The sequence below is a fragment of the Patagioenas fasciata genome, chromosome W (assembly GCF_037038585.1).
Source record: "Patagioenas fasciata isolate bPatFas1 chromosome W, bPatFas1.hap1, whole genome shotgun sequence".
Classification (NCBI taxonomy): Eukaryota; Metazoa; Chordata; class Aves; order Columbiformes; family Columbidae; genus Patagioenas; species Patagioenas fasciata.
Window position 1 is genome coordinate 48,995,515 of NC_092559.1, and position 22,933 is coordinate 49,018,447.

Here is a 22,933-nt window from a genome sequence, read left to right on the forward strand (position 1 = left end):
GGTATTCAGAACAGTGCACATTCTCGACAATACTTTCTAGCATCATAATTATTCATATAATCTGAGTCCCCAGGAGCACCCCTTTTCTCATGACGATCGGCATGACTGTATTGCCGACTGCTGGATTCACTCGCTATTAGCTGATCTAATCTGTCACACAGTTCTGTTGCCCAGTTCTTATCCAGTGACTCCTGCTCTCTCATGGAAGTTGGAGGGTTAAAAGGCAGTAAAGGCAGATACAAATTGGTAAAAGGACTGATAGTACACTTGTTTACGACTTTAGCATTCTCAGCTTTCACAGGTTCTTTGGGCAAGTTGTCTGACTCCAATCCTCTGGACTTGTTGTTCTCACCAGGGTTGGACAATGGTACAGGAGGCCACCCGCTCGGCATTTTTCCTCCTGCCGCCCGAGACTGCTTTACCATCTGGGGTGCCGAATGCGCAGCAGGGGATGGAATAGGGAGGGTATCAAAGACACAAACTGGGTAAACTTCACAGTGATTTCAGGATACTTATCAGGCTGCAAAGCTGCAAAAATTCTGGCAGCAGCTGACCATTCAGTCTTAAACTCTTTTAAGGTGGTAATTATAAGCTTCCATGTAGTTGCTAATGATTTAGCTTCTTTATCTCCATTACTGACTTTATCCCATAATTTCTGCCCTATATCGTCCCAAAGTGTAAGTTTTGAGTCACTAATGCTCATAACAGTCTTTTCAGGTTTTAGTTGCTGCAGTGTAGTAATTATCGGTTTCCAGGTGGTTACAAGGCTGAGAATATCTTTTTTACCATGACTGATTGCCTTCCACAACACAGTTCCCACTTTTTCCCAAGTCTCTATTTGAAAAGCTCCTGACAGATCAGCAGGAAACCCATTGCCTCTGCACCAAATTAATAGTCAAAATTTTGAGGATACTCTCCTCATACTTCACCCCTCTCATAGAGAGAATATGCGGGAGGAGCTGCAGTATTTCTTCTTCTTCTTTAAAAATATTCTGCCCCATCTCCTCTCGCCCCCAGCTGCTCACCTCTTTGGGTGTCCGTTGCAACGATATCGGATCCTTTATCCCTCCTCTGTCGCTTCTGTAGCGATCAATCAGGAGTCACGCAGCCCACAGACTGCGTCCCGGTCACGGTCCAGCTGAGCCGTTCCAGCTGGGGCTTGCTCCCCACAGCGGTCATCCCCGTTCCTTAAATTCTCCTTACGGATGACGTCGGAATCACCACTTGCGAGGGCGAAAACTCATGGACTCCACACACTCCAATATGAATTCAAGCAAAGCCCTTTATTACAGAAACAAGCCTCCTTATATATGCAGTTATTTCCTGATCATGCATCCATGCTCCAAGCATGCATTAGCTGATTGGATACTGTCCATGTTCACGAGCTGTCCATGCGCCCGAGTCTCACTGCTAATAGGTCTGCTGATTTACGTCTTGTTGAGGCCCTGTTATTGTAGAACTGCCTCACTCCCACAGCATGTCCTGTTTTCAGCTTTCGAGGTGGCCTTGAAATTCCTTTGGCTAGTTCAGAAATAAGTCTCCATCTAATAGAAACTCATCCACACAACAACCTCAAGAAAATCCCTCAGATCTCCCACACTTAGTTTTTTTAAGTGATCCTGCATGTGCAAATGTGAGAAGAGAAGGCACAGATATTTCATGCATCACTAATTTCCACACTTATTTGCTTAGTTAATAGATCAGCCTCACCTCTTTATCTTCCAAATCTAGAATCTGTCTGACTTTGAAAATCAAACTGTTTCTTTTAAGATTTTGCATATTATTATGAAAATTTCAGTGCTGTGGTTAAACTTTCATGTTCTGATTATAAAGAACTATCTCACCTTCATTTTTGTAATGACTGCATCAAGGGGAGAGTAAAAAATTGTTTGCTGGTACTAGTTTCCGAGTTCTTGCATAAAAATATTTTTCTGTTTTAACTGCACCAAAACTTAGAAAGCTCTTTATCTTTCAGCTGGATCAAATTAAATGGGTTCAGCATCTTCTTACTTTAATACAGTCTTAATCTCTCCAAAGTAACAGAAGTATAGGATAGAAGAAAACTTCCATAAATAACTTTTTATTGTTAATATTTATCAAGAAGAACAGTAGCTTTTACCCTGAAATGAGCCAGCAATGTGCCATTGACATAAAAAAAAGGTGAATGGTATCCCGGGCTGGAGTGTTGCCAGCATGGGAGGTGATCCTTCCCCTCGCCCTACAGGTGAGGCCACACCTGGAATACTGTTTCCAGTTCTGGGCTCCCCCGCACAAGAGAGACATGGAGCTACTGGAGAGAGTCTAGTGAAGGGCCATGAAGATGATGAAGGCACTGGAACATCTCTCCTATGAGAAAAGGCTGAGAGAGCTGGGACTGTTTAGCCTGGAGAAGAGAAGGCTCGAGGGGATCTCATCAATGTATATAAATACCTGAAGAGAGGGTGCGAAGAGGTCTGAGCCAGACTCTCTTCAGTTGTGCCCAGTGACAGGAGCAGAGGCAATGGGCAAAAACTGAATCACAGGAGGTTCTGTCTTGATATCAGGAAACACTTTTTCTTACTGTGAGGATGATCAAGTGCTTGCACAGGTTGCCTAGAGAGGTGGTGGAGTCCCCGTCCTTCAAGATATTCAAAAGCCATCAAGATGTGGCTCTAGGTGGACCTACTTGTGCAGGGGCAGGCATTGGACAAGAAGACCTCCAGAGGTCCCTTCCAATCTCAACTATTCTGTGTGATTTTGTGAAATGTGTTTTTGAACACCTGTTTGAAAATCATATTGAAAGATTCTACAACTTGGAGGTGGCAATTATTGCCAACAGTAGTAGATGGTGAAGACTAAAAGGAAGAGTATAACTAGGAATATATCATGATAGGATTTAAATAAGATTTAGAAACTCACCTAAAATAGATGCACACTAAGAAAAATATATAACAAAGCATGAACTTGCACTTGTGGAAAGATAAGCTTAATATAATACTTCATTGGAGCTGAGAAAGGTGGAGAAAACCCTCCTTTTTTCCGTATCACATTAAACAGTCTTTCACTTTTAGTTTGTTTGTGGCTTTGAGATAGTTAAACCAGTTTCAACTTTAAAGCAGATCACCTGTTTACCCATGGCCTGGTTTCAGTACATAGTGCTGAAGTATGAAGAATATTAGTAGTGTCAATAAAATACTTTTTATTTAAATCTGTCAAGAGACAACTTTTGAACACTGTTTTATGAGACTGTCTTCCAAGAAATGTCTGAACAGACTAGACATTTGGAGTTAGGTTAGTAAAAATACTTGAATGGATTTTCAAAGGCTTTTAAAGGTAGCTTTACCTTGTGCCTTTACTTATGTAATTTGGCTTTTGTATCTCTGAGAATGAAAAAGACTTGTAAGTAATGGCTTTGCATGAAGTGGAATAGAAAAACTAATTCTTCACTTTTAGTATGTTTCTACCACAAGTGTTTTAGTATGTATCCTAATGGAAGTGTGCATTTGTTCTAAGTTACAACTATATTACTGATGCATATTGGTCTCGTTAAATACTAAAAAGGTTGCAAATGCAGTTGGATACTTAACAACCAATAGGGTGTGCTAAAATCTCATTGTGATGACTTGTATGGAATCGTTAATATCAGAGAAGATAAATAATCGTAATCTGAAAAAAAATACATACTGTTTGGGTCAAATGTGCCAGGTATAGTCATCCTGCTCTGTTTTTTATTTACTGAATATTTTATTTTAAATTATTTATTAGATATATCAGAGAAAAATGTGGTTTAGTAATTTTTTTGTAACAATATAGATGTGCAGATTTATTCCCTCTTGCCTCTAGAAGATGCTTGGACAATGTGATTTGCTTCCTAATGTTTTTGATGCCTATATACAGTTTAGAAAATGTTTAAGTAATGTAAAATATATATTTTAACTGTTCCATTTTTAGGTCTCATGCTGTTGCATGTGTCAATCAATTTATCATCAGCAGAACTCAAGCTCTTATGTTACACATAGATTCTTTTATTGAGGTGAGTGTGCATTCTTGGTTGGGAGGTTAAGTCAAATTACATATCTGATTTATCAAGAGCTTTGAATAATGTTTTACAACCACCGCTATCCCCAAACTTCACATTACTGGCTTCTCATTCTTAGCTTCAGTCCCCATGGATTGAAGTTCATTCTGTATGCTTATACTCAGATTAGTCTAAGCACTCTCCCAACCCAAGAAACAGTATTTTGAAAGATGCTTCCTTTTCATAAATAGAGGAAACTCTTGTTGCATAAAGGTACTGGCAGCAGTCTGTCACCTGTGATGAAGAGTTCAGTATGGGGATCATCATGTCACCGAGTCTGGATGATGGGTCTCTCTGAATACTACTACTGAATGTGGATTAGAAGGGTGATGTTTTGGGTTATCTAGAGTATTTTATTTGCTGCTGTTATATCCTGAATGAGTTTTCTAGCTTCAGAACTTCATTCATGTTTAGGGAAAAAAAAAATCAGGAAATAATGTTCTTGTGTCTAATGTACACATGATAAAAACACTGGGTAACAATACACACTGAAAGTCTAAAGAGTTCATTTGCTAAACCATATGTCTTTAAGAAATAATATGGCATTCCAAGGTGTGGGGTGGGAAGGTACAGAAGTACAGGTTTGCATACTTTAGTTTGCCAATAATGTTAATTTACACACAAGTTAAACTAGATGAATTGTGGCTTTTCAACTGGTATTACTTTCCAACAGAATCTTTTTGCACTCGCTGGTGACGAGGAGCCTGAAGTACGCAAAAATGTTTGCCGTGCTCTGGTAATGTTGCTGGAAGTTCGAATGGATCGCCTGCTTCCTCATATGATTAGTATAGTTGAGGTGAGTCTCATTTCCTAGATTGCATGCTGAAACATGATTGGGGTTACAGAAATAATAATAAAAGCATTAATCAGAAAAGCTATGTTCCTCTTGCGCTTGCCTACTCTGTTTTCCTTCAAGATTGAGGTTGTGAAAGTTTCTTTTTAGCTAATTGCCAACTTGACATTGTATTTGACATACAATGCATATGGCAGTTGTTCCTTCTTCATTAAGTTAATTGAACCTGAAATCACCAGGATCAGCTATACTGTGACTGACCACAAGTGAGAAGATTACTTAGTTCTAGTGCTGATACTGCTACAGTTTACACATTGAAACTGTCACCTTTTTTTGGATCTTTTGACCACAACAAAGATAAGGAATGTTATTTTATATAGCTGAGATGCTCTTTTAGCTGCTAACGAAGCTGCCTGCTATTGCATTCAGTTGTAGAGGTTAGTGTCATTTGATAGTACCTTTATTATTCTAGATTAGTTCAGACTTTCTTACCAGAGAGCAAATCAGCTGGTTTTTGTCTGCTCAACTGATTGAGTTTAAACTTCCATGTTTCTGGGAAATACTGTCAGTTTCTAGGTAGCCTTTACATACACTACTTGATAGACTGGAAATATAGTGAAGATCAGTATGTTTTTCATGCAGATTTCATGTGAACAAGTGGGTCATAACCCAGTGTCAAATTCCATAAGGGCTATGTCCAGACAACATGAAGAAAGTGGTTTTTTTTGCTCCTGGACAAAGGCATTAGAGAAACATAAAATTGAGGTGACCTATGACAGCCTTAGCTTGCTGACTAGTCTTCCTATGTGTTGTCTGGAATTCCATGACACCAACCCTGGCAGACATGTTCTCATCTAACACAGAACAAGGAGGTGGTGTTGGTATTTGAGGTAGGTTTTTTTTGTTTGGTTGGGTTTGGGGTTTGTTTGGTGGTTTTTGTTTTGTTTTTGTGGGTGGTTTTTTGTTGTTGTTGTATGTTTTTGTTTGTTTGTTTGTTAGAGAAACACAAGGGTTATTGATGTGGCAGAAACTGTGGAAGCACTTGAGGATGGCCACAAAGGAATTAGGGCTTCTCACCAGAGAAAGGTGGCAGAATCAATGGCCTGGCTGGCACATCTATATGAATGCACGCAGCATGGGCAACAAACAGGAGGAGCTGGAAGCCATCGTGAGGCAGAAAAACTACAATAAAGTTGGCATTTCAGAAACATGGTGGGATGACTCTCATAACTGGAGTGCTGCAATGGATGGCTATAAACGCTTGAGAAGCGATAGGTGAGGAGGTGGGGTAGCCATGTATGTTAGGGAGTGTTTTGATTGTCTGGAACATGATGAGGGTGATGATAGGGTTGAGTGTCTATGGGTGAGAATCAAAGGGAAGGGCAATAAGGTGGACATCCTGGTGGGGGTCTGTTACAGACCACCCAACCAGGTTGAAGAGGCAGATGAAATATTTTGCAGGCAGCTGGGAGAAGTCTTTTGATCGCTAGCCCTTTTTATTGTTGGGGACTTCAACCTACCAGATGTCTGCTGGAAATACAACACAGCAGAGAGGAAGCAGTCTAGGAAGTCAGAAGGGTGGTCAGCAGAACTGCTACTTTGGACTTCCAAAGGGCAGACTTTGACCTGTTCAGAAGGCTGGTTGGCAGAGTCCCTTGAGAGGCAGTCCTGAAAGACAAAGGAGTCCAGGAAGGCTGGTCTCTCTTCAAGAAGGTAATCTTAGAGGCTCAGGAGGACGCTGTCCCCGTGTGTGGAAAGGCGAGCCAGCAGGGAAGAAGGCCAGCCTGGCTGAATAGACAGATGCTGCTGGAACTTAGGAATAAAAAGAGAATTTATAACCTTTGGAAGGAGGGGCAGGCTACTCAAGAGGAATACAAGAATTCTGTGAGATTACTCAGGGAGAAAATTAGAAGGGCCAAAGCCCAACTAGAGCTGAGCCTGGCTACCGCTGTGAAGGGCAACAAGAAATGTTTCTATAAACATATTAGCAACAAGAGGAGGACTAAGGAGAATCTCCATCCCCTGATGGATGCAGAGAGAAACATAGTGACAGAAGATGAGGAAAAGGCTGAGGTACTAAATGCCTTCTTCGCCTCAGTCTTTAATAGTCAGAACAGTTGTGCTCCAAGTACCCAGCCCCTTGAGGCAGAAGACAGGGATGGGGAGCAGAATGAAGCCCAAATAATCCAAGGGGAAATGGTTAGCAACCTGGTACACCACTTGGACACCCACAAGTCTATGGGGCCAGATGGGATACACCCAAGGGTGCTGAGGGAGCTGATGGAGGTGATCACTAAGCCACTTTCCATTATTTATCAGCAATCTTGCCTAACTGTGAAGATCCCAATTTACTGGAAGTTGGCTAACGTGAAGCCCATCTACAAGAAGGTCCAGAAGGATGATCCAGGGAACTACAGACCTGTCAGTCTAACCTTGGTGCTGGGCAAGGTCATGGAGCAGATGATCTTGAGTAACATTACACAGCACATACAAGAGAACTTTGTGATCAGGCCCAGTCAACAAGGGTTTATGAAAGGCAGGTCCTGTTTGACCAACCTGATCTCCTTCTATGACAAAGTGACCCACCTAGTAGATGAGGGAAAGGCTGTGGATGTATCCTACAGCATTCTCCTGGAGAAGCTGGCAGCTCTTGGCCTGGATGAAGGGCCGGGCCCAAAGAGTTGTGGTGAACGGAGCCAAATTCAGTTGGCGGCCAGTCACGAGTGGTGTTCCCTAGGGCTCTGTATTGGGGCCAGTTCTGTTTAATCTCTTTATCAATGATCTGGATGAGATGATCGAGTGCCTCCTTAGTAAGTCTGCAGGTGACATCAAATTGAGGGGAGTGTTGATGTGCTGGAGAGTAGCATTGCCATACAGAGGGATCTGGACTGGCTGGATCATTAGGCTGAGGCCAATTGGATGAGGTTTAACAAGGCCAAGTGCTTGGTCCTGCACTTGCGTCATAACCACCCCAGGCAACACTACAGGCTCAGGAAAGAGTGGCTGGAAAGCTGCCTGGCAGAGAGGGATCTAGGGGTGTTAATTGACAGCTGGCTGAATATGAGCCAGTAGTGTGCCCAGGTGGCCAAAAAGGCCAAAAGCATTCTGGCTTGTATCAGGAATAGTGTGGCCAGCAGGACTAGAGAAGTGATTGAGCCACTGTACTCAGCACTGGTGAGGCCCCTCCCTTGAATACTGCATAGAGTTTTGGGCCCCTCATCATAAGAAGGTCATTGAGGTACTAGAGAGTGCACAGAGGAGGTTGACGAAGCTGGTGAGGGGCCTGGAGCACAAGTCTTATGAGGATAGTTTGAGGGAGATGGGGCTGTTTAGCCTGGAGAAAAGGAGGCTGAGGGGAGACCTTATCGCTGTCTACAACCACCTGAAAGGAGGTTGTGGCATAGAGGGTGTTGGTCTCTTCTCCCAAGTAGCAAGTGATAAGACAAGAGGAAATGGTCTCAAGTTGTGCCAGGGGAGGTTTAGACTGGATATTAGGAAAAAATTCTTCATGGAAAGGGTTGTCAGGCATTGGAACAGGCTGCCCAGGCAAGTGGTGTAGTCACCATCCCTGGAGGTGTTTAAAAGGCGTTTAGACAAGGTTCTTACGGACTTGGTTTAGTGCTAGAGTTGGACTCGATGATCCTGAGGGTCTCTTCCAACTGAAATGATTCTATGATTCTAGGAAATGACAGTGTGAGGAGCACTTTCAAACAGAGATTTCTTTTTGTCATTCTGGTTTTGTCTTTGTGATACAGTTGGATACAGCAAAATAGTGGATTTTTGAGCCCTCTGTGGAAAAATGCCATATCACTTCAGGTGCATAAATGGGACCTTGCTTGCAATGGAAAAGACATTTTTCAGCTTTTCCAAGCTGTAATCTGTTGACAGCTCTTCTTAGAACAGTATTTCTGTTACTGTGAGGTCTTAATCACAGTAGTGACCCTTTAGGAAACACTTGTACTTTAGTGCAATTCTGTTGGAAGGGACGTGTTTGTGACAGATCTTGCATCCCTGAAATGCATAAGGGTTATATAGGTCACCTCATTCTATTTCATTTTGAGAATAAAATGATATTCTGAAGAAGGATTTCTTTTGGTTTTTTTAAATCCATGTTTGAGGAAAGATAGCTGCATGGACTTCCATGAGGCTTCTAAAATGAGTGGAAGAACCAACTATTTCAGAAATAAGGGCTGGCATGGAAGAATGCAGAAATTACTATTTTGGAAATTGCAGGCATCTTCCCTAAATTGTTTTTGCAGTTGTGTGGAAGAAACTGACGTGGCTGTGGTATACTCAGGCTTTCTGTTTGTGCAGGTGTCTGATTATTTTTTGTTTAAAGGGGATTTAAATTTTAACAGCAAGCTTAAAGATTTGATACTGAATCTCTGAATTACCATCCGTTCTAGAAAAAAGTGAGATTTTTTTTTTACCTGTTTTGCATTCTACTTAATTGCATCCTGTCAAGGAATCAAGATTTGAAAGGGAAGCTTTTTTATTGTACTGGATATAATAAGTACTAAGTGTATAGTTGTATCTTTTTATTCAAAGGGGCAAAACTATTATTTTCCAGAAACTGTTGATATTTTCTTGGGTCTCTGTCAATAGTTTCTTGGTAATAATGTTCTCACTTAAGCAGTGAAGAATCTTAGAATCTGAATCATCTAGCATTAAGAAATAAGTCTTTTGGCTTATTCTCACCATAGCCTTAAGTAGTCTCTTATATCTGTTTCTTCCCCTTGCCCCAAAGAAACAAAATTACTCTGGTAGCATAGTCTGATTTTGCAAACACACTTTGAAATGTTAATAGATTCTTCTGGACACTTAAAATATATCTTATAGAAGTGATTTTTTTTTTATTTTGTGCAGTATATGCTTCAAAGGACCCAGGACCAAGATGAAAATGTGGCTTTGGAGGCTTGCGAGTTTTGGCTAACTTTGGCTGAACAGCCAATTTGTAAAGATGTGTTATGTCGGCATCTTACTAAGTAAGTATTAAGTATTAGAACTCCTAGTTATAGTCATCTTTAAACTTCAGTTGACTTGTTCCTGGTTACTCTTATAGAGACCGTATCTATCTTGCTGTATGCTTAGAAGGAGTTTCCTATAGCTAGTTCTTGTGCATATTAAAAATGGCTGTATCACAGAGGTCACTGAAAAGACTCGGCTCCAGAAACAACCTAAACTGTGTCACTGGTTCTTTACCTCAACCTTAACAACCTGTTAAGCATCAGGTGGCTGCAAATTTATAATAATTGTGAGCATATTTGTGCAATGCTTCTATGTGCATAGTCATGCCAAGGTTCCCTATATTTATGAAGAACATAACAAAATGACAAGATCATTTAGATTTAGGACTCAATTTCATATCAATTGCCACTGCAATTTAAACTTGAAGAAAGTGTGTATTATAATGTGTTTCTTCATACTTCTTCAGACTGACAATAGTTATTTAAGTTTCAAAAACTTTTTTGTTTTGTAAGTTTCAAAAAGGTATCCTAAGCCTTAAAATGTAGATCCTTGATTGAACAGGAATGAATATCCATGTTTGAGATGTAAACATCTGCATGTCTGCAGCAGTGCTCATAACTTTTTTTTCAGACTAATCTGAAGAATTCTGCAATAGGAAAAGAATTCTTCAGTGTTCCCAGAAAACTGAGACTGTTTTTGACATATGCATGGAAGGTTTTTGAAAATACTAGAGTAGTTCTGTCTGTGATTCTTTTCTTCCAGTCAAGATGTTGAGAGGAGAGACACATTCTTTTCAGCAAAAATGACCATTTTAGATGTATAGCAATTAAAAAAAAAAGTGTGCATGGGGTGTAAAAATTTCAGTTTTCATAAGCAATTAGAAAGCAGAGAATTGAGATTAAAACACCTGTAGCACTACAGGAATAGGAGTTGAAAACAGGAGAACCAATGATATGAGAAATTATTTTAAAGTCTTAAAATGTTTTTACTTAACTCCTACTCTTATAGCTCAAAAGACAAAAGAACAATAGCACAGTTCTTGATTCTACCTACCCCCTTCCCAACACACATATTAATACTAGTCACCTTATCAGTATAAAACTTAAACCTCTTCTGGCCTGCATGAACATTGGCATTGCAAGAGCTTTATCCTCGGTTGTTGTGGGTTTTTTTTAAGAAGCTTTTAAATTTCTAGAAAAACAAATAAGAGTAACATTACATCTCTCTTATCTTTCAGTGTCATATTTGTTGAAAGCAACTTGTTGGTGAGTCCTTCTTGACTAGGGAGCTATATAAATTTGCCAATACTTGATGATAATCTTAAATTCCTTTTTATTAGATTAAGTGGGACAAGATCTTCTAAAAACCTGTTTGTTCAATATCTTGTTCCATTTTGTTCCTGTAGGCTTTCCTATAAAATATATAGTTCCTGCATACTTCATGAAGTATGCTGCAGAAATGTCAATGAGTAGGTGTTAATCCAAATACTTACTATTCTTTCATTAGAAGTTCAGAAGGTAACGTGCCATTGAGATGTGTGAATATTATTGCTGGCCTGAGTACCTTCAGAAACAATACACCTCAGCTGCAGAATATACAGGGATTGAGTCTGTCACTGGTGAAGGGTCAGTCCATGGTGATTTCAGTATTAGCTTGATTTAGCTTGTAATATATATTTTTATTTTTATGGTTTTATTTTTGTAGTGAATGTGGTTTTATGTGCAGTATTTGACTTTTTATCCCCTAGTATTACTTTTTTTTTTTTTTTTTTGCTATACATCAATACTGTTGGACAGTATACCCAGGATTACCCCATCCCAGATGCAGAATCTGGCACTTGCTCTTCTTAAATTTCATACAGTTGGTGATTGCTCAGTTCTCTAGTCTGTAAGGCCTCTCTACCCTCGAGGGAGTCCACAGGTCCTCTTAGTTTAGTATCATCAGCAAACTTACTTAATGTATTTCGATTCCTGTGTCCAGATCATTTATAAAAACATTAAAGAGCCCTGGCCCTAAAATTGACCCTTTGGGAACCCCACTGGTGACTTTAACTCTTTGAGCCTGACCCACCAGCCAATCACTTACTGTCGCGGGGGAGTGATTTTAGGGTTCTGCTTGCTGCAGAACAATGTTTAGATTTCTTAAAGAGAAGCGCAACTTAAAAGAGTTCGGTAGCAGGTTCACTCTATTATTTACTGCATGGGAAAATATACCAAGCTGAATGCTGCTTACCTTCTCTCCAGGTGCCTGTATTTGTTCACAAAGCAAACTTTCAGGTGTCTTCCCTCCCTGATAACCATTTGCTCCAGGGGCTGTGTCTTGGAGCTCCGGAGACAAATTTTCAGGCGAGGCCGTATTCATCACGGTGCAAACTGTCAGGATTCCTCTTTCCCTGATAACCATTCGCTCCGGAGTCTGTATTTTAGAACTCCAGCAGCAAACTTTCAGGCGAGGCCTTATGACCAAATGCAGAGCAGACTTTCAGGAGACAAGATTCTCAGAAAATAAAAAAAATTAATGGAGTAGAATAGCAGAAGGGCTGGCTCAAGATGAGTACCTGTGCAGAGGTCTGCCCGAGCATAGAAAACTACAAACTTTTATATCTTTACAGACCATTCACACCAAGATCCAGTCCAATAGCAAAATTTTACCACCAGGTCCTTTGCTCCCCATTGGACCCTTTTTCCCCTGACTCCATGTGGGCCTCTGTTTTGTTCAGTTGTAGACATTGTTTTTGGTCCATATCCTTGAAATTGCCGTTTTGTCTGGATAAATCCTTTCTTGTCAGCAAAGTGCAAAAATAGGCCCCGCTTCGCAGATGTCTGTGATGTCTCTGTGTTAGCCTTGGATCGTTGTTTTCCCAGTCAATTCCATTTTTCCCAGCAAAACGCAAGCTAGACTTGATCTTGCAGGCGTTTAGTGTAGTCTGCAGTTGCTTTTGGTAAATATGAGTTTAAAATTTTAGCAAATCTAGTCTACCAAGTAACATGAATCAAAGAGTACACTAAAAATCATACAACCTTATATCTCTAAATAATCCATTACATTTGGTGTGTGTCTACTTAAGCTAAATGATTAATATTGAACTTGAATTGGGCTTGTCCACTGACCTGTGAGTAGTAAAACCATTGCCATACAGCTCACTTATTTAGCAGGGAGAGCTCAAAGTGGGCTCATCCAGGCTGTTGTATTTATAGAATGAAGTGGTTGACTCGTAGTCAATTGCATACAGTAGGAAAAGTATGCACGAGACTCCCTGTGCCCACAAGTTACTGGTGTTCAGTGTGCAGTTCTGCTTCCTTGTGGGTCTCCTGGAAGGAGTTCTTGGCCTGGCTGCGGCTCAGGCCTTTACATCCTCTGGAGCCTGGACCAAACTGCTGCTGATTTGGCTGGGGGGGGGGTCAAGTGCATCTGCCACACTTACCACTTATGGGTCTAGCTGTATGCTGGACATTTTGTCCAGAATGATACTGTGAGAGGCAGAATCAAAAGCTTTGCTAAAATCCAAAACCTCCACAACTACTGGCTTCCCTTGGTCAACTAGATGGGTGATCTTGTCATAAAAGGAAATTAAGTTGGTTAAGCAGGACTTTCCCCTTGTGAACCCATGCTGGCTATGACCAATAACTGCATTGTCTCTCACGTGTTTTTCAATAACTCCGAGAATAACCTTCTCCATAATTTTACCAGGCAGTGAGACTGATACCTGTAATTACCAGGGTCTTCCTTCTTGACATGTATCAATATTTCTTTGTAGACTGATACCTGTGCTGGTAAATGGTATGAAATATTCAGAGATTGATATTATTCTCTTGAAGGTAAGCACTGATTTCTTTTATACTCAATAAGAATATCTGTTTAGCTTCTGACTTGTCAATCAGAATGATTGAACTGGTACACCAGATTTGGTCTGCCATCTCTTCCATGGAGATTTAGCTTTCTTGGGCAAGGTGTGCTGTTCCAAAAACTACATGCAACTGCTGCTCTGTTTGTTGGAAAATAGTCTGTGGGGTTTCCTGCTTTGTCCCTGTCCCCTCCCACCCAGCTTTGGCAGAGATGGGATACTTTTACCCATGAATTACTGCAGCACCGGAACCTTAAAAATATGATCAGAATTCATTTTAATGACCTTCTAGCTTGAACTGCACAGCTTTTTCCCTCACAACATTTTAGAATGTCTCTGTACTAGAATTTATCTATTTCTTCTTCCTTCTAATTCCCTTCCATCAAGCATAATTTCTTAGCAAGAAGGATACTTTGTGCTTTTGTGTGAGCTTACCTCTCTTGCTTCTATTTTCCTGTCATTTTTCTGGTAAATACTGTAGCAGAATGCAGGAACGATGGCCTTTTTAATTAGCTGGGCAGATGTGAATCTTTCAAATGTTTATAAAATCTTGAAGTAAAGTTTACAATACATTCTTAACTTCCATGAGCAATATAGTTGCAGTAGTTTATGTAATCAAACATTTTGATGACAGGGGGATGTTGAAGAAGATGAAGCTATTCCAGATAGTGAACAGGACATAAGACCTCGTTTTCATCGTTCACGGACAGTAGCTCAGCAACATGAAGAAGATGGTATTGAAGATGATGACGATGATCTTGACGATGATGATGATGATGACACTATTTCTGACTGGAATTTAAGTACGTCAAAGTAACGTGTAAAATGTTTTAAAATATATCTACTTGCATAATACAGTAAAAAGTTTGTATATAGGAATACTGAGGCTTTCCTTTTGAATAGAAAAAGAACTATCTGCTGATATAATTGGTGGTTGGGGAAGCGGGGGAGACTTTCAGGTGACGTTTTGGCTATGTAACTGTACTGACAAAAGCTAGCTATCTGTAAGCTTATTTTGAATATGGCTGATAGAGCTGCAAACATCTGCTGAATGCAATTCAACAGCAGCTTTGGAATTTGAATTTTAATTCTACAAGATAATCGAAATCATGGATCACCTGTCTAACATTACATTATTGAAAAAAGTCTTACACATTGTTCTTAGCTTGAGGAAGCTTAATAATGCTTTCTTTTACTTCATTCTTCCCTCTAAATCTGGTTTGTGTATTTGATTTTTTTTCCCCTCCATTTGAACATACTGCTTTTGACAACTATTACCAGTAGTTCAGATGTAGTATAGATGAATGTGCCTTGAAACTTATGGATCAAACAACTTTGAGACATACTTAATCAATTTAAATTATTATTATTATTTCAGAAGAAAGTAAAGTATCTTTTTAATGTAGTTTTTAATTCGTAATGCTATTCTTGTAGTCGTTGTGTGTAGAGATCGCAGAATACATATTTTCTGAAAAACGCGGCTGAAATGACAGAGGGCACTCTGTGGTCCACAGTTTTGGTTAAGATGGCGAGGAAGCTAAAGCTAACTAGGAAAGAGGGAGAACAGAACAGTTAAGAAATCTGTTTTGATGTATGTCATGTGGATTTAAGATAATTTGGATTATCTGAAATTCAGAATTGCATGCCCTATTTCTTGTCCAGTGTTCTATATTTGACTTCCAATTGGAACAGAAAGGAAGCATCAACACAGCCTGACAATTAGCAGCATTGCTTACTAATGAGACCTGGTAACTAAATATGGGAGCCCACCTTTTTTTCCTCTAGTAGAAAGCTGAAACAGTCTTAGCTGAAAGCAGCAGGTGCTGGTCTTGGGAAGTCTGTACTGTTTATTACTGTGTTGCAGTGGAGATCTGCTCTGAGTTGAGGGCTCATGTTTTGTTTTGTTTAAACCTGTTGGACATCATCTAGGAGCAGAGCAGTTTTGTATTTATTACCTATTCTAATAGTTGCTACCTCCCAGCTGAAAATGTATCTGTGTCCTGTTTTGGCTCACTAGCAGTTTAGGTCCAGTTTAGGATTTTTGCATGTTACATTTGCCACGTATATTTTGCCTGATTACCTGTCTTGTATATACTTTTGTTCCAGTTGGATCATTTCCGACAGATTAAGAAGAAACTGAGATCATAATAAGCAAAAAGAGTGCAGTATAAATTCTCTAATACAAGCATTCTTTATAAATCCATCTTAGCATTATTTTTCTAGACAGCACCACAGCAGAAAACCAGAGTAAGGATTTCTGAATCATGTTTTGAAGTTATTCTTTTATGAACTTTTGTGTGCTAAAAATATGAGATTAAATACTTTTGAACAAATTTTGAGGTAATGTCCTTTGTATTGGTGCATCACAGAGTTAGGAGTAAGATATAAAAGGTCAGAGCAGAGGTCAGTGAATTTCTTTCAGTCTCTAGAGATTGATGATTTTGCCCTTTTTTTGCTTTGAGACATGGATCATGTTTCAATATTTTCTTTTTAATCGATTGCTAATATTTTTAGGCTATTTTTCCTTAGTTTCTTCAGTATGTTGCATTAATGTCACAGACCTTCTGTCTTATATAGTGTTACACTATCCTGAAATTAGGTAATGTATATAATGTTGCAATATAATGGTGTGGTTCCTGTCAGTGAGTGTTTTAGTATCCCCAGTGTACAAGTCCTTTCAGTGACTATAAAAATGCTGCAAAATTGGCTTTGTAAGAGCTGTAGCTTTGTACCAGAATACAGTGGATTCCTGTATATTGTAATGAAATTGAAGTATCTTTCCTTCTAATGCCCTAGCAGCTCACAGTTAAAATGAGGATTATACTGTCTAACTACAACTGCTTGTATAATAAGCAGAGATTAACACTGTTAATTCCCCTCAGGGAAATGTTCTGCTGCTGCTCTAGATGTCCTGGCTAATGTATTTCACGATGAACTTCTGCCACACATCTTGCCCCTTTTGAAGGAATTGCTCTTCCATCCCGAATGGGTAGTTAAAGAATCTGGTATTCTTGTTCTTGGAGCAATTGCTGAAGGTAAGGCAACAGTGCATATCAGGTTGCTGAATTTTTTATTGGTTCTAAAGCAGCTCTGCGATTCCTTCTAGGTGAATTTACTTGTGCAAACAAGCATACATACTTAGTTGATTTGGTTTTAGTGATTAATCTCTACATCTACTAATTAGTGACTGCAGTCATTTGTTTAATTTTTCATTTTCAAATTATGCATGTTTCAGAGGATAAATAACTTAGATTATTTTATTCCTCCCTTTCTTAACTCTGCAGCATATATTTATTAGTCTCTCATTAAGTACCACCTTGATTTGATGCAACAGGAATATTTAATAAATTTGAGCCTCACATTTCATTCAGTGTTTTCAGAAATGGAGAAGACAGGTTTTGTGACTTCAGTATCCTGAGCTGGTTTTTGTGGATGGTTCTCTCATTTAAATGTGATAACTTCCATTTCTTTTTATTTACTCACAGGCTTGGCTTTTTGCCTGTATTTCTGGTATCTCTGTCCATTTTGCAAACTGAAGGAATATGTTTGGGTCCATGCTTGGATTGTTTATCTTTTCCTACAGTGCCTAGTGAACATACTTTTTCTTTGCTGCTAGAAAACTTTTTTGTTGGTTTTGATTTCAAGTCAAGCAAGGTAAAAGTTAGTATTTCTGGCAAATCTCAGTGTATTACTGCCCTTGCTGATTTGAAATGTGTAGCTGTTGTGGTTTAACCCCAGCCAACAACTAAGCACCACACAGTTGCTCACTCACTCCCCCCTCCACCAGGATGGGGGGAAGAGATTTGGAAGGACAAAAGTGAGAAAAGTCATGGGTTGAGATAAGAACAGTTTAATAATTGAAATAAAATAATGATAATAATTATAATAATAAATTGTAATGAGAAGGAAAATAACAAAGAGAGAGAAATAAAACCCAAGAAAGACAAGTGATACAAATGAAAACAATTGCTCACCACCAACCAACCGATGCCCAGACAGTCCTTGAGCATTCCCTTCCCCCCCCGGTGAACCTTCCCCCTAATTTATTGCTGACCATGATGTCATATAGTGTGGAATATCACTTTGGTCAGTTGGGGTCAGCTGTCCTAGCTGTGCTTCTTGTGCACCCCCAGCCTACTTGATGGTGGGGCAATGTGAGGAGCAGAAAAGACCTTGATTCTTTGTAAGCACTGCTCAACAATAACTATAACATCCTTGCATTATCGACACTGTTTCCAGCACAAATCCAAACCATAGCCCCATACTACTGTGAAGAAAATTAACTCTACCCCAGCCAAAACCAGCCTAGTAGCTTTTATTGCTGGTCAGTATTTGTGTGATATTAGGAGAAAACAGGAAGAAAATTTAATTTCTTAAGGAATATTTTTTAATGATACAATGATTTGTTTTCAAGGCCTAATCTTTCTCTACTTGTTGTCTTGGTCACTCTGCGTAGTCTGGCATAACACTTCCAGGCTTTATAAACTAATTTTATTTGGATGTTCTTGCTATACTACATTTAATAAAGCAGAATTTCTGGGGATTTGGCAAGCCCTGAAGTAGAAATGTAGTTGAAATGAATATAAATTTGATTGGGGATTTCATTTATTGTTTATGGTGAGGTTTCTTTTTAGGACTTAACATAAATTAGGTAGACTTGCTTCGTATATTGTTAAAATGTATTACTATATGATAGAGGATGGAAATATGTCCCTTCTAGGAAATAACAAAAAGTTCTATTAGATTTTGTAATTCTCATACTGTAATAGCTATTTTTCTTTCTAGGCTGCATGCAGGGTATGATTCCATATCTTCCTGAGCTGATCCCTCACCTTATTCAGTGCCTCTCTAACAAAAAGGCACTTGTGCGCTCCATTACATGCTGGACTCTTAGTCGCTATGCACACTGGGTAGTTAGTCAACCCCCAGACACATACTTGAAACCATTAATGACTGAATTGCTAAAGCGTATTCTGGATAGCAACAAGAGAGTACAAGAAGCTGCCTGCAGGTGAGCCAAAGCTTAAACAAAAAGCACTATCCATGACACTGCTTTTTCGTGGGAAACTATTTTAATGCATTTATCGATTAATGCACTGCTCCATTTCTAGCTCTTAATGTATTTTATTTTTTTCCTTTTAAATTGGAGTAGGTTCAGCTTCTTCTGAAGTAGTCACAAATTACTCCAAGTTGTAATAAAATGAAAACAGATAATTTGTATTTCTTTTGTCCAGTTTTCAAGGTATATGAATCACCAAACTAAACAATCTTTTGCAGTAAAAGAAATGATCTGTATGTGCCATCTCTTTATTTTCAGTATTTGAAGTTTCATTGACCTGAAATCTGGCTTCTATATGCCTATGAACAAGGTCAATACTGATGACAAAGGAAAACTATCCTATCATTACATTAGTGATGTTGTTTATACTTAGCTCAGGATTACCAAAACATTTGGGTTACAGTTATTTCAAGGGATATTCCCTTTCTCTTGAAAGGAGATCCTTGAACGTAAGATTCCCTTCTCCCCCTTGTCTGCTGATATTTAAAAAAAAAAAAAATGGACACACTGTTAATGGAATGAGTACACCTCTTGTGCAGGAAGCTCAACAAATAAAGCTTTTATGTGTCAGTTTGTGTGGGGAGGAGTATACATAGCAGACTGCCAAGAAAGTTTCTTCATAAAGCAGAATTAGATCTGTAACATGTATACATAACTGGTTTTACAGAAATATTTCTAAATTTTGCTCATCACAATGTCAGAGCTGAATCTTTGTGTTCAGTCAAAATAGATTGAGTTTGTCTCAGTAATACCATTTTGAAAACATACCTTGGATGAATTTGAGGATGAAATACAGTTCTCTGTTTAAACAGAAATGCGTAGTGTGGGGCATTTTGGGGTGGTCGTGTTTTGTTTGTTTTGTTTTTTACCAAGATACTGACTGACCTCTTTGGGGTGGGTTTTCTGTCATTCAGTGCCTTTGCTACTCTAGAAGAGGAGGCTTGTACAGAGCTTGTTCCTTATCTTGCATATATACTTGACACTTTGGTCTTCGCATTTAGTAAATACCAGCATAAAAACCTGCTCATTCTTTATGATGCTATAGGAACTCTAGCAGATTCTGTAGGACATCATCTAAATAAACCAGTGAGTATACCTTATGTTCTGTAGAAGCACTTGTCATATATTGAAAAACTGATTTGATGGTTTTTGTAGTATGCTTTACATGTTATAAAACAGAAACGCTGACCTTTCTGTGTAGGCTTCAATAATAATAAATATTTACATGTAAAATACATAGACTGCATGTAAATTTCCCAGTACACAAATATTCCCCATTTCACATAAACAAGTGTGTATGTGGTGGCTTGTGAAATGTGCTTCTCATTATTGTGACTTTTTTCCATCATTCTCAGAATGTTTCAGCTCAGAGGAGATACATATATCAATCTAGATATGAAATGGGACTTTAAAGAAATTGGTGGAATGTATGTGCTAATTTCTAATGATTGGGTTTTTTTTTCTTTGTAACCACTTTCAGTATAGCTAAGCTGCTCTGTGTGTCTTTCCGATGTATTGGAGCACATCATAATTAGAAATTGCTTTATCAGAGAGTAGGACAAACATATTTTATATATAAAAACACGGAATCCTTTGGACAAAGCACAGATAGCGCACAGGCAAATATAGTGGGTTTTCTGAAGTCTACATATGTTCATTAATAGGATATTCATACGTGTCACATGCGCATCTTATGATGACTATTGAAATTTGTTTTATTTCTCTGTAGTGCTTCACATGACATAGACACACTAGAATAAAACAATTTGGTTTGTTGCCATGGCATTTTACTTGCCGTCCAAGACTCCACACCATCAAAAGACATATTTTCCAATCTCTCTCTGGCCCTGGCCAGCTTGACATTTGACAGCACCAGGAGGAAGCTAAATGGGAGCTCCTGGTGACGGTGGGACTTTCTTCAGTCACTTAGAATATTTTATCTTTGGACATAGCATTAGCTGGCAGCATCTGTTGGCTCTTTAGATACTTTCTGGGAGCAACAGTACTACAGGGATGCCTTGCTTAATGTCCTTGTGACTGTGACAGCAGTGTCAGGGAAGATGCAACATCTTTATACAGAACTGGTAAGTTTGCCCTTCTGGAGGGATAGAAAATTTCTTCATGGATGGGTAGTTGCTTGAGGAAGAGGTTTCAGGAACTTGGTGGGATAGGGTTGTAGCATCAGGGCAATGGGAGATGGTTGAGTAAAGCAGGTGGCAGCCAGATTGCATTGCTGGTTAAAACATTTTCTGTAGGCCCTGAGGCAATCCTATAGATTTGTAACAACCAAGGCAGCTATTAAAAGTTGCTACACTGAAGCAAAACCTGGAGGAAAAGATTCATTCTGCAAAGGTATTTATGTGCCTCAGCAAAAAACCTTAAGACATAAATTGTAAATTCTAATATTAAACTACTTCTACATATTGCAACAATGATTCAGTTACAGTATATCAATTTTCTTTTGCTGAAAAAGTATAATATATCAGTTCTTAATATATCAATTTTCTAGCTTTGAAATAAATTAATATGGAACGAAATGTTTCAGTAGATGATGCATTTTCATCCTAAACAGGAATATATTCAGATGCTAATGCCTCCATTAATCCAGAAGTGGAACGTGTTGAAGGATGAAGATAAAGATCTCTTCCCTTTATTAGAGGTAAATGTTAAAATTTGAATATGTTTTATCAACTTCTTTTAGGAATTATCCCTTTTACTAAAGATGCTCCTACTAGGAAGTGTAACTATAAAAGCTATTTCCCATTATGGAGAAAATATGGCTGTAGTGAGAAAATCTTGTGACTGAAGAAATGTCATTAGGTTTAGCAGAAATCTTTTAGACTTTTTTTCTGCCATTCTCGAGTGTTTTCTTTGTGATTCTTTTTTTTAAAAAAATGTTCCATCCCCCTGTATCTCTTTTCTCTCTCCTTGCTCTCCCTTCATCCCTCCATTGAAACTATTATCATACAGGTTGAAGGTATGAACCAGACCATTCAGTCTGTTCTCTGTACTTTCCGAGTGTGAAGCAGAAAAACACTTCTAGAAAAATTAGTTTCGTAAATTGGGTAATGTTAGGGCTTCAGGATACTGAAGTTTAGTGTAAGTGCTAGCTGAATTATAGTAACTGTATTCATATGAACTTTCTGGGCCACTTCCAAGAAGATGCTGCTTTTGAGAAATTTTTTCAACTGACATATGTAGGAGAGAGTAACAATTAGCTGACAGTTGCCTTGGCTCAGCTCATTTGTGCTGCCTTTTTAGGTTGTTTTTATTTAATCATTTACTTGTGAGTATACTTAAAATGCTTTTAATTTATGCCTCCCAAGTAAAAGGTACTTCAGGTAGATGAGGAAAGTTAGTGTGTCTCTCTCGCTCTTTTTTTTTTGTTGTTATTTTATTCCAGTGCCTGTCATCAGTTGCTACTGCCTTGCAATCTGGCTTTCTTCCGTACTGTGAACCTGTGTACCAGCGTTGTGTAAATCTGGTGCAGAAGACTCTTGCTCAAGCCATGGTATTTTTCTATTGCTATTCCAATGTTTTCAGAATAGCTCCTTAAACCAATCTATTAACTATGTAAAGTTACGGGTTTGCAGGGAGATTTGTAGTATTAATAATTGAATATTTAAATGAAGCTGCAGTTCTGAAACTATTTTTTTGTTTATTTTGTTTTGTTTTTACTTTTATGCATACCCCTGAGAAAATCTACCCCTGAAAATGCATACTTATTTGTTGCAGTTGCACAATGCTCAGCCAGACCAATATGAGGCTCCAGATAAAGATTTCATGATTGTGGCTCTTGATTTACTCAGTGGTTTAGCTGAAGGACTTGGAGGCAACATTGAACAGCTAGTGGCTTGCAGCAATATCCTGACACTAATGTACCAATGCATGCAGGTGAGATGAGTAACCTGTTTAATCCAAGGATTTTCTTTCTTAAGAGAATCAGAAACACTTCTAGAATTGTCAGTTTTTTTTCTTCCTCTCTTTAGGATAAAATGCCTGAGGTACGGCAGAGTTCTTTTGCATTGTTAGGTGATCTGACAAAGGCGTGTTTTCAGCATGTTAAGCCTTGCATCGGTATGTTTCTTTTACATATTAAATAATTAATGTTTTACAAATCGATAAGAGGTTGATTTAGCCATTGTTAAGTTCCCTTTTCTGTGATTTGCCTTGTCATAGTGTTGTAAGTTTTAATTTCCCTGATCAGCAAGA

General features: G+C 38.8%; 1 protein-coding gene across 2 annotated transcripts in view; it reads left to right on the forward strand.

The window, feature by feature from the left end:
* LOC136114576 (transportin-1-like) overlaps window positions 1-22,933 on the forward strand; it is a 108,221-nt gene that overhangs the window by 72,048 nt on the left and 13,240 nt on the right. For both annotated transcript variants that reach the window (XM_065859945.1, XM_065859944.1), the window contains 12 exons: window positions 3,931-4,012; window positions 4,731-4,853; window positions 9,717-9,835; window positions 13,576-13,636; window positions 14,297-14,465; window positions 16,545-16,697; window positions 18,448-18,673; window positions 19,636-19,807; window positions 21,294-21,380; window positions 22,125-22,232; window positions 22,457-22,615; window positions 22,711-22,798. In XM_065859945.1, coding sequence (XP_065716017.1) covers window positions 3,931-4,012; window positions 4,731-4,853; window positions 9,717-9,835; window positions 13,576-13,636; window positions 14,297-14,465; window positions 16,545-16,697; window positions 18,448-18,673; window positions 19,636-19,807; window positions 21,294-21,380; window positions 22,125-22,232; window positions 22,457-22,615; window positions 22,711-22,798 — 1,547 coding nt within the window. The remainder of the gene's footprint in view (window positions 1-3,930; window positions 4,013-4,730; window positions 4,854-9,716; window positions 9,836-13,575; window positions 13,637-14,296; window positions 14,466-16,544; window positions 16,698-18,447; window positions 18,674-19,635; window positions 19,808-21,293; window positions 21,381-22,124; window positions 22,233-22,456; window positions 22,616-22,710; window positions 22,799-22,933) is intronic.